The 12,758-nt window shown below is 37.0% G+C and overlaps 1 protein-coding gene across 1 annotated transcript in view; it reads left to right on the plus strand.

Moving 5' to 3' along the window:
* Positions 1-12,430, plus strand: part of Tmem18 (transmembrane protein 18) — a 46,365-nt gene extending 33,935 nt beyond the window's left edge. Inside the window, exon 5 of the mRNA XM_083112671.1 lies at positions 915-12,430. Within this exon, the coding sequence (XP_082968797.1) occupies positions 915-1,070 (156 nt within the window). The 3' untranslated portion in view covers positions 1,071-12,430. The remainder of the gene's footprint in view (positions 1-914) is intronic.
* Positions 12,431-12,758: the final 328 nt, after the last annotated feature.

Consider the following 12,758-nt stretch of genomic DNA (forward strand, 5'->3'; position numbering starts at 1 on the left):
GTAGTTTCCACCATTGTTCAAGCATTTGTCGTAGCGTGGCACTAGTTTTTGTATTCCATCATCATCGAATGTTCCCGCCTGTGACGAAATCCATCCATGCACTGCTGCTTCGACGTCGTCATCCTCGTCGAAACGCTGACCAGCAAGAAACTTCTTCTTCAGATGAAAGAGATGGTAGTCACTTTGTGCCAAGTCAGGGCTTTTGGCGGATGGACAAATTGTTCCCAGCCGAATGACGTGGTGACATTTTGAGTTTGTTGGGCCGTATGCAGACGAGCATTGTCGTGAAGCAACACAATGCCTTCGCTAAGCATTCTACGTCTTTTGTTTTGAATTGCACGACGCAGCCGGATTAATGTGTCACAGCAGGCATCTTTGTTGGTGGTCTGTCCTCTAGGCAAGAATTATACCATTTTTGCATTGAGAAAATTTATCACAGACTGGACTTCACAGTCGGCAGGCCGATTGATTTTCTTGAACATTTCAAACCTTCAGAAAACTACGAAGAAAAACATGACCTGCTCCCACGCGTGCCTGTGGCTAATTAACAGATGAAGGACGTCAGCGAGAACTCACACGGTCGCAACTGCATCTCTACAGCGGCAATATTTGCAAATGGTACTTACTTTACGAATACGCCTCGTAAAATTACTGTTTTGTATATTTTAACTTTTAGTTTCTTAGATATTATACGAGAAGACAAAAGTTTATGAAGAGTAAAGTAACATGCATTCCCTGAATTAAACCTGATTTTTATTTCCTCTTTAATATAATTTTCATTTGTTAGTATTATTCCTAAGTACTTGAATTTGGAAACTGGTTCAAACGAGTTGTTATCAATAATTAGATTTTGATTATTACCTAGATATTAAAATTATTAATTTGATACGTAGTAACACCTTTTCTTATTGCAGGCAAACTGGCTCTGGCAATCAAGTCAGCTGATGACCAAACTGAAGCGAGCACAGTTGAGGCACCAAGCGCAGTTGCTACGTCAGACATCATCTCGACTGAACGACCACTCTAGTATAAGAAACGGCATTGATGCAAACCACGAGAAAAGAGAATGAAAAGAAATGCCTCTGAATAAAATGAACGGGAGAAGAGAAAAATCTGCATCTTGCCTTTTTTAATGTGGTCTGGCTGGACAGACAACACCGTTTGCCTTTCACTGCGTAGGAGACAGGGAGTATGCACCGAAGGAGTAGTGCAGCATGCACCAATACAATAACTTAAGAGTACGTAGGTCCAGAATATGTAATCATATTTTTGAAATAATAATTATAGCATGCATAATATTCCAGGTATATTATAGAGTAGGATTTTTTAAATTCAAAAAAATTGCGAAGACATATCATTTTTTGGCCTCTGCGTAGGTTGAAAGTGCATGTATATGCAATATCTGTTGCATATTATATTGAAAATGTAGAAATCCATATGCATTTTTATGAATGCATTTATTGTAAATAATGCTAAGAGAAGACTGCATTCAACATTATGTTCGACAAGGATGCTATTGTATTTTTTAAAAGATTATTGCACTGGTAACGCAACACTTTATTTTGTTTGAAACAATAATAATTTTAAGAGATAAGTATGGTATATGTTTATTATAATTTCTGTCTCTGAAAGCTCTAAATATTGTCTTTTGTTGCTTTTGTTACAATGCATTTGTGTTCAAAAAGATATACCAAAGATAAGAAGAAGCACAGTTTATGAGGAAAGTAATTGTAAAAGAAGGGTTGGGGAGAAATTTACTGTATGACTTGTGCCTTATTTATTCCTTGAATGTCTGCGAACTATTATCATGTGTTTATGCCACCTGTTGGCTAGTGCATTTGTTAACAAAGGTCGTATTTTGTCTTTTGTTGTTAAATATATATCTCTGTGACCATAGCTTTATGAGAAGGAGATAGGCCAGTGGTACAGTAATATCAAAAGAAAAATCACTGGAGTGTATTTCAAAATACCTCTGAACTCTGACAAAAGATATATTTAAGAAACTATAAGCTAACTAGTAATCTGATTTTTTTAGTAATGCATGTTAACGGAAACTAATACGTTATAATTGTTAGTTATACATGTTCCATGTCCTATGTTTGAACAAGTTTTGACAACAGGCCATTCGAAAGGCACTTGTATTTTAATTTTTAAAGATGGTTCCACAAACTTTGTTCTCTCAGGAATCACTCGGTCAGGAAGGTGTATGAAATTGGAACAGAAAAAAGTTGAACTGCATGGAACATGGCTTTTACTGTGCAATTCAATAATAACAATTTGAATACATTTGATGACTACTTAACAAACTGCTCTTCCACTGGTTTGAATTCTCCATAAACAAAATAATACGTTTTATGCTTCCATCAGTCACCATTAGCAGAATTTTTTGTAACGCTGCTGATATCAAATTGAATCAAATAACAATTTTTACTTGGGTCAGTCAAAAAAGAATTAAACTCACCTGATTTGAATGTTAAGATCCCATAGCAGAAACTGAGTTATTTGCTTTTATTTTACCGCTTTTCGTGCCACTTTTGGCTAATTTGCGAAGATGGGGAATGATGATATGTTGAAATTGATGAATGAACACTCGCAAACATCCATGCCCAGGCTGGGATTCGAACCCGGGACCCCTGGCGTTGTAGCGTGATGTGCTTACCACTCTGCCTTGGTTGTTTTACCTATAAAGATTATCATTGCTGCAGAAATATGCCTGCAGTTTTGTTGTAGGTGACAATTATGAAGAGCATGTTATTACTGTAGTTATATTTTGTTTTATACTTCACTTTTCAAAGAGAACGGCTTCCGAATATACCTGTTTTTTTTGTTTTCCATCCACTTTATGCACACATATAGGTTAATAGAGACTGGACCTATAGTTTAAAGTGGGATCTGAATCACTATATGCCTCCACGAGGTATTGAACCTGGGACCCCTTAATTACAAGACAACAACATTGCCAGTAGGGCATGAGGGAAGGCCCGAAAGTTATTTGCCTCTAGGAACATATAATAGTAACCCATATCGCAACAGCCCTTTCAGAGCCCGGGCGTACTTACTGACGGATGGCCTGACTCCCACATGCCTCATCCGAGGTGGGAGATCATCCAACAGTTACGGGGTGAAGTGTGGTCAGCATGATGAACCCCCAGTCGTCGTCGTAGGATATGCTACTCATTTGTAGCTCTCCAATTTCCTCACGATGGTGGGTGGTTACCGGTCCCACATGCAAGCCGAAATCTCAGTAGTTGTTACGCTTCCCCCAGGAAACTCGAACCTGCACGCATCCCGTAGCCGGAGCCAAAAGCATAATGCCTGATACCCACAGTGCGGGACCCTCTAGGAAGATAATAAATACATTTGTCTTTTAAGATATTTAAACATGTGCAAAGGATGTTATAAATCTAATAGAACTATTTTTGTTGAAGTTTTGAGGTATTTTCAACTACTGTGTATCAGTTAACCAATTTTTTTTTTTTTTTTGTTAATACATGTATGAAAACATCATTAGTTACTGGTTGCATACAATGGAACTTCAATTTTATGTTTTTGAGGGGACCATCGTGAAAAATGTATAAAGGGGGGGAAAATAACAGATTATATCTTTATATGTGTCTTTATTTATCTCTTTATTAGGACCATTAAGATGGGGAATTGTAAAATCTGCATGTCCAAAATTTGAGTTTGGGTTTAAATCAACTTTTATGCACAGATAGGCTAATTGGGACTAGGCCTACAGTTCAAAGTGGAATCTGAGCCACTATGTACCTCCACCAGGTATCGAATCTGGGACCCCTTGATTACAAGGTGATTACGTGACCACTGTGCCATCGGAGAGACATTACGAATGCAAGATTGGGTTTCAAATGCACCTATGCAGGAAGTGAATTAAATGTACAGAGATATTTATAATTATTATGTTGAAGAAAATGGTGTTGTATACAGTGAAATATGGCCATTTATCATGTATATCATGTATACCTGAGAGATAAAAATCAATATAAGGGAGTATTGTAATATTTTGTCTTGTTTTGAGTAGAATGGTTCAGGTGAGGAGCAGAGGGCCTTTTTTTCTTTGCTTGGCTTGCTTTGTAAAAAAAGAAACATTTATAAGATCAGTACGAATACATAACACGTATTAGTTTTTTTTATACTGTATCAAAATCGGAAAGTCTACATGTGCCTACACATGATGTTAGAAATTAAAATAGACATTCTAATCACTTCATCCGTTTTTATTGTCTGGTCATTGATAGTAGACACATGCTACTAACAGTAAATTATTTTCAAATATATACTTGCTTCTTAAAATATGCCATTTGCATTATTATATTGCAAAGTTGTACAACTTGGTTTTCATAAATCTAACATAGAAACTATGAAATGCTTTTGTATCATTAAACAACTTGCATGTAAAAATACTCCTGGAGTGGTATGACCTGGTAAGAAATGTGTGTGTGTGTGTGTGTGTGTGAGAGAGAGAGAGAGAGAGAGAGAGAATATGGAACCTGTTTCAACTAATTACTACTATTCCAAGTTGTATTTACATAATGTATTGAAATGACCCTTAGATATCTCTTTTATGTGCCCACTGCACAAGAGTATTTTGCAGAAAGATATGTTTGATGGTGATGTAAAAATTGAAATACTGTACTATATAATAATTATAGATAAGCAAAATTGCCTGGTCAACATATTTTATGACATTATTTTGTTGCATAATAGTGTTATTTTTTTTAATTAGTTTTGTCAATTGCTGTGTGTAATTACTTGAACATAAAAATTGACACTGTGCAGTTACAGATATGCTTATTTATATAAATTTGATAAGACAGGTGTTCGTGAAGCATCAATTCTTATTATTTTTTTTTTTTTTTTACTCATAAGTACTGTTAGCACTGTAAAGAATGACATTAATATTGTTGTAGAAGACAATTATTAAGGGGGTTACTTTTTGATTTATACTTTACTGGTTAAATAGAAAGGGTCATCAATTTCACTGTAAAGATGTGAAAAATTGCATTTGAAATGATGTTAAAGATTCCATAAATTATATAAATATTGCAAGAATTTTACATAAAAGCATGTGTTATATTTGCATATATTTAACATCACTTTTGGCCATGGGCATAACTTGGGGTTTAATGTTTAGAGGGCAGAATCAAACTTTGGGGAGGTGGTGGGCAGACTCGGAAAGGTATTCAGTCTCATAAAAATAGCTTCCAGGATTATTTGCTAAATGACTGTTACATTTGCGAAACCACAAATATTACTCCTTTTCATTTTGCACCTCAGGCCCCAGGAAGCTAACAAAAGTAAAGAAAGAAGTGATTTTTAATATACCTGAAAATGGGGGGGGGGGGTTAATTGTGGTGAAGCATGTTAAATGGTCAACTTTGGATCTCGTCACTGAAGTTTCCGGGTTCAAAACCAAGCCTGTACATGGGTGCTATTTTCATCAATTTAATTTAATCATCACTCATCCTCGCAGTCACGATTAGCCAAAGGTAGTACAAATGTGATGTAAAATAACAAAAATGCAAAATACTCTTGGCTAATTGCAGGAATAAAATAAGAGTAGGGTACGTTACTAAAAAAATAATGCATTACAGTTACTTTGGTACACAATAGACATTTATCTGTTTGCACAGGTATCTCATCCATTCTTGTAGTGCATGTTTCCCAGTGTAACGTTGCGTACACAGGTTAAAAACAAAAGAGCAATGCATGTGTCTTGGGAAACTGAACTTGTTGAAGTAATGCAAAGTAACATAGTACAGAGTGTCAACAGGTAGGTGAAGAAATTCAAGAAATTATGCTTGTGGTGAAGAATGTTTGCAATTTTTTTCAGTATAGTGAATTTACATTGTTATACAGAGGTTGTTCACTTTATATCCAACCATTTTTGACGGGTACTCACCTTAAGAGATACCGTGCCGCCACCACCGATCATGTTCTATTGTACCCCCAGCATTGTGGACAATTGCCTGGCATCGCAGTTTCCATTGCAGCAATCTCCGGTGCAGGACAGGCATGGGAATTCTGTCCCACTCCTCCCTGCAAGCTTTCCATAGACCATCCAGGGTGCGCGGGCGGCGATGTTTAAGAAGTCGTTTCAACAGTCCAAATGCGCAAAAATCCATTGGATTGGCATCTGGGCTTTTCACAGGAATGTCTTCAAACGAAATGACACGAATTCCTAATTCCTCTGCCATTTCCTGATAAAAACGTAGTGATGTTCTGGCGGTATGACTCGAGGCCTTGTCCATATGGATCATCACCTGGTTCGCGTCCATTCCATACAATTGTGGGATGTCTCTCCGATAGATACGTGTCCGAATGGAGTCTTGGAAGTATCTGGCATTCATCTTCACCTTTTGTCCACCTTGCGTATCATCAACTTACCCTCATATCCGAATCCCATCACAACCATAAAGCCACGAGGGAAACTTTCCCTGCACTGACGAACAAAGTTGCTGCAGCACTACGGGTGACAGTTTGCTTGCAGCCCTTCTCCTGGTGGTTTTCGTGGGTGAATGTTTCGCAAGGAGAGTCTGTTGTGTGTAACGGGCCACAATAGCTTTCGCAGTAGTCACCCCGAGTGTTAACCCATTCTCTCGACGCTGTTTCACAATGCGTACGTACGAAAACTTAGCATGCAAAGGGCCATTACGTAACCCTCCCAATACCGGTTGATTTTCGGCGCCATTTGGTAAAATTCACTACCAACACTCACGTACCTACAAGGTCAGACACAACACTGCTCCCGCCAGCAGACCCATAGTTCCAGCATGATAGGCCAGCACCGAATCGAAAATTGTCGGATATAAAGCGAACAACCTTACTGTAAACCTGTACTTGGATTTGATAAATTTGAATATTTGGGAATCTAAAATTGTATTGAATTGTGATTAGGATTTGTTTACTTTGTTTCTTAATAATTATATTCTTGTATGCATTTTTCCAACTATACCTAAATAGGAAGGGGGGTGATTAAATAGATGTCAAGAAAGAGTCAAGATTTGGATTTGGTATTTTGGTAGACACCGTGTAGTACCATTACAATTACTTTAGCAATTTTGGTAGCATGTTAATGATGGAAAAGTAACATGGTACTAATGCAAGCACCAACAAAGTAATACATTACCAATTCTAGTACCATGTTACTTGTGTTACCTTATGCCCCAATGCAGGATATAATAATGCGTGGAAATTGTGTATGTAGAAGTTACGCATTAATTAAAGTGATGTCTCAAAGTTAATTTGTTGTGAAAGGCTTAATGTAATGACTGTGGCATAAAATTGTACTAGTTTTTGTTATTTCCTCGATACAATGAAAGAAAAGTTAATGCAAAATTTGTATTTTTTGTGGAAATTCATGTCAACAAATTATTGTTTCTACATGTGCAATTTTGTTATGTTGTGATATATGCCTCTTATTAAATGCAACACTGTTTTTCTGTTGCAACGGTGTATGAAGTAACGTGTTTATTTTTGTGCAGTTCAAGCCACAGTGATCGTCGGCACCATTTCATACACTTCAGGTATATAATGTCAATTAATTTCCTAAACCCAATGATATGAATGTGTGTCTGTTAAAAGTGTCATTGTGGGGTTGAAAACAATGAACAGTCATGCATCTCAAACAATATAGAACAATTAGAATATTCATGCTAAAGGATTACCTTTTTTTTCATGGTGAGTATTGGCCTATTTTGCATAAAGTAGAGAGTGCACTATTTTCATTGTTCATGATACAGGGTGTCCCACTTGTAAGGGGCCCCGGAAAAAGTGTTATAAAAATCTTAATGAAAGAGGATATGAAACCAAATTTGTACATGACATACCTTTATGGTTGAGAAATGAAGGTACATTACAAGAAGTGCTGGAAGTGACCTCCCACCACCTGTATACACAGTTCAACACGGCGCTGCATATTCGTGAATGTTGCTGCCAGAGTATTCGGCGTGACTGCCTGGATCTCACGGTGGATGTTCTCACGTAACTCGTCGATGGTGCGTGGTTTGTTCTTCTACACACTACCTTTAAGGTGTGTGTACAAGAGTTTCGAGTTACATGAGAACATCTGCCATGAAATCCATATCCTCTTTTATTAAGATTTTTATAACACTTTTTCCGGGGCCCCTTACGAGTGGGACACCCTGTATTATGATTTAACAATGAAGAAGTGAATTCAAGCAGTTGTGCAAGGATATTTATGCCAGTTGTAGAATCATTGGACAATAAGGTTGGCTGTGCCTATCTTGTCATGTAGTGGGGAATACCTTAGATCAGCGGTTCTTCAACTGGGGTCCGCGATACCCTCAAAGTGTTCCATGGTTTGGATTGGTGAAAATCAGGGATGAAACACTAAAATAAATATGTAAGATGCAAATTCCGGGTTTAAACTTTGAGTTAATTCTTGGGGGTCCACGGTCTAGGAAAGTTCAAGAACCGCTGCCTTAGATTATATGGAAATGGTTTGTACATAGCTTGGGTTATGTTCTTTGATTTTATTTTTGGTGGAAAACCAAACAAGGGCATTACAGTGTATTTAAAACAATTAAAGATTTTTTTCACAAATGAAAAACTACAATGAACTAGCATTATTCGAGTTAATTTATGTATGTAAACATAGAATTTGGAAAGAAAAATGAACTAGAATAGATGGTTTTTAGTCACAAATAATTACACATTCTGCACTTGAAACATGTAAGTATAACAATGTGAAATATATATATAAGAGGTTACAAGTGTGTGCAACCTGGAAAGAGGTGATTTTTTCAAAATCAGGGAAACTTTATTCGTAATTTAGTGTTTGAATATAGACTTCAAAATGTACGTAAGTTGTTTTCCTTCATAACTAGACAAGCATTTGAATTTTAGTTTAGTTGTAAAACTTTGTAAGGAACTTGTTATTATTTGTAATATTCCCTTTGAAGTGCTTGTAGTAATGTGTCTTTCACATTGAGCATTTACAGAATATAGTTTAGCACAGTGGGATGCACTAGTATTGCTTGGCAAATTGTCCAGGACTATTTTCATTAATTTTTCTCTGTGTTTTTTTAAGGACCGAGTTTTTGCATATTCTGGAGCGGAGATTATCAGCAACTTGACACTTTCTTTGTTTTCATTCTTGAAGCTCTTGTTGCGTAAATGAGAGGGAATATACATGGTGACGAACAATTTGGTTGGTAATATTTATGCATCCCACTCTACCATTGAATCAGTGGGGTTCAAATCCTGCCAAAGATTCTAGGAAATTTCATGACAGCTTATTTTTTTATGCTAAGCCATGATTTCTTGGTTTGGAAATTTTTCACTATGAAGTCAGGTGTTTTTTTGGAATTTTACTACTAATGGTGGTAGTGCTGAGTGTAATTTTAAGTACACTTTATGCACAGAAAGGCTAATCGAGACTGGACCTACTGTTTAAAGTGGGCTCTAAACCACTATGTGCATCCACCACGTATCAAACACATGACCTCTTGATTACAAAGCAAGAGCATTACCACTACATCACCGGGGAGACCCTTGCTAATAGTGAAATGTGGGTAGAGTGTGAAACTTGCAAATATATGTGAAAAAAACAGCATGAGATTTATCAGCTGATATTAGTGCTTATTTTCATATCTCGTAGACTCCCCTTAAAACAACAATATGGTTGGGAGTTCTTTTGTGCACTCACTAGCAATATTGTTAGTAACGCGACTTACACTTACGTCACTTGTCAATCTACTATTTTTCTCAAGCTCTGTGTAACTGAATCGCTACCGCACTTGCCTGTATTGATTTATTATGTAAAAGTGTATAAATAGGTATATTTAATGTTCTTTTGACAGTATTGCTTTATGTACTGGCATTTTATATTAACCCTGCATTAAGCATGTAATTTTCTGTAACATACACTGGCTCGTGGGGTACACTTGTCACCCAACCCTTTCACTATCTCTAAGGTATGAAATAAACTGTGTATTACACTGTGCATGCATGCTGAACATTTTCTTTGTCTTATAAGATTTGCTGCACTTTTTAAGTGATGTAATATTAAAAAGTTAATGTAAGTTGCATGCTTGGTATACAGTTGCTTCCCATGCCCCTAATTATGTAACAATGAAGCAGTGGCATGTTCTTTTTTGGACATACAATCCATTTCATTTTCGCCGTCAGTAGGAGTGCCCATCCCCCCCCCCCAGGGCCTATAATGCACTCCCCCAAAAATGGTAGATCCATCTCCCCATGTGAGCGGAATTATGTACTCAAATTATTTGGTCGGACAAAATTTGTGAAACAATATAATAGACATATTTAAGCAATATATACTTACTTTAGTCTCATTTTCATGGTTGCTAACATATAACGTACAAAACTGCTCACTTCCATTGTTAGTGTACTGAACCTTATACTTAGCAGTTTGTCTGCTTGACTAACCTCGTATTAATGCGAACAGCATGCTCCCATCCCCCAACCAAACCGATTCTAAAGGCATAAGAGGTGGTGTTTCATTTCAACCCTATCGCCGCGATCACAAACAGGTAGGTAGAAAAACTGTACATGCAAACCATAACTAAAAATCAATAACAAGTCAATCAAAAGAAACGACCCCCCCCCTCCCCATTTCTGTGTGAAGTTATATAGGATTGGTATAAAATGTTGTCCCCCCAAAAATTCCCATTACGCAGGCACGTCATGAAACCTCCCTGTGTGCACCCCTGGTCGATAACATATACCTAATGTGTCCTCCCCTTACTAACCCTCTTCCGTATAACATCTGAATCTACTGTGTGCTTTGTCTTCCTCGGTTTGGTATGTTTCTTGTTATGTATGTAGTTGTTACGGCATCTGACTACCATGTGTGAGACCCAGGTTCGATCCCTGATGGGGGAGAATCGGGATTTTTTTTACACCTGTTCAAGTTGCTCCAGCGTCATATAAAATGAGTACCTGGAGGAAACTGGAAGCTAAAGGTGGCTAGGAGTTTGGTACTGATCACATCACCACCACCTTCCACCATGGTTAAGAAAGTGTGGGGCCCTAACTCCACACACCCTAAACACCTTCATGGCATGGTGCAAAGCACAGGAGGGGAACACTTTCCATTTTTTTTACATTTAGTCCCCCCAGCATGCGACTGACGTTAACTTTATAATATTGTGTGTTAGAAGTGCAACAGAACAATGCAGCAGAGCTTAAACTCTGTACCAGCTAACTGTAGACCAGGTGAACGAGAACAAGTCTCTGTGCAACCAATGAACAGTGAGAGAAACGGGATTGTGTAATGGGCGACGGGAGTTACCAGATTTCCTCCTTCGCTAAGCAGCATTGCAAACTTTTGAAAAGGATAATCCCGAACGCACATGGCAAACGAACTGGACCATATTTTTGTCTCCAGGTCCGTATGATTGGTTTAAGAATTTCTTAGGGAAATATTAGGGATAAAACTGCAAGAGCAAATTTTGACAAGCCGTGCATTTAGCATACGGACTAAGATCTGGACCGTACGTCCGTACATGTATGGTCAGGACCATACGGTTGGCAATGCTGCGTTTTCACCACTCGATTTTCCTCCTCCTCCTCCTCTGCCGATGTGCACGACCCTGCTCTACAGGTAGCTGGGACAGGGTATAGAATAAAGATAAAAAATGAATGTTCAACTACACAAAAGGGCTCATGTGCAGTATAGTTCACAGTGTTGCAATCTTGTAATGAATATGGATGGGGGACACTGGTACCCCATGTGCCTAACAGAGGGTTAACAAATAAGAATAGTGTTTGGAATTGTTTATTTGTAAAATTATGATAAAAGTTTTTTGCAAACGTTTAAGTGCAAGGTTTTTTTCTCTTTTCTAATTTCATTTATTATTTTTCTAGCCAGCATTCTTTGCTAACTTTCCATTTTTGCTTAACATAAGCGTTAAGAAAAAAAGGAAAACATTGTATGAGAAAACTCAGACTGTTTTTATATTTTATTAGCTACTTGCTTATTTTGTTTAGGATTTTGTATTCAATTGTTAGCTTGTACTTACCTGATTATGAATTTCTTGTGTGACTTGTACATATTTGTATAGAAAATTTATTTTAGTCTGTGTAATGTATATAGGTGTTAAGGGGGGGGGGGGGTTATATGTGTGTGTGTGTGTTTGTATGTGTAACTAGCTTTTGCGTATGTAAGAACAGAGACTATTTTTGTTACATTTTCATTGTATCAGTTAGAAAAGTTAGTATCTGTGTAATATCACTGTTGTGACCATATATTTTTTTCTTTTTTGTATTTGGTGAAAGGTTATTTAAATTCCTTGTGCTTTATTTAGTAACAATTAGCTGTTATTGTACATTATATCCACTTATGTATGTGTGGTCTTCACCACTTCTTAGTCAAATCGCTGTAAATTAAATAATCATGTTTATAAATAAATTAAGTTGAACATTACAGGAATTTTGCTTTCCCACACAAGAAATATATGGATTTCTGAATTGAATAATTCAGATAGTATTGCAAATAAGGCACGGTTGTTCTTTTGATTTGCCTCAGTCCCTTTTTTAACCCTTAGCTGGTGAGGTGGATTTTTTGGGACGTAACTGGTGAAGTGAGGGGAGACAAACCCCAAACAAAAAGGTGTCTTCACAAAGGAATGGTTGTGAATATATTTTTTAAAAAATAAGATATTGAATGAAGTTGATTTTAATTAACATAATTACATCACTTATTTAGACAAAACATTACAGAAAATACACATAAATGCTATTTTATTTTAAAA

This window comes from Lepisma saccharinum, chromosome 26 (genome assembly GCF_977018435.1).
Source record: "Lepisma saccharinum chromosome 26, izLepSacc3.1, whole genome shotgun sequence".
Lineage (NCBI taxonomy): Eukaryota > Metazoa > Arthropoda > Insecta > Zygentoma > Lepismatidae > Lepisma > Lepisma saccharinum.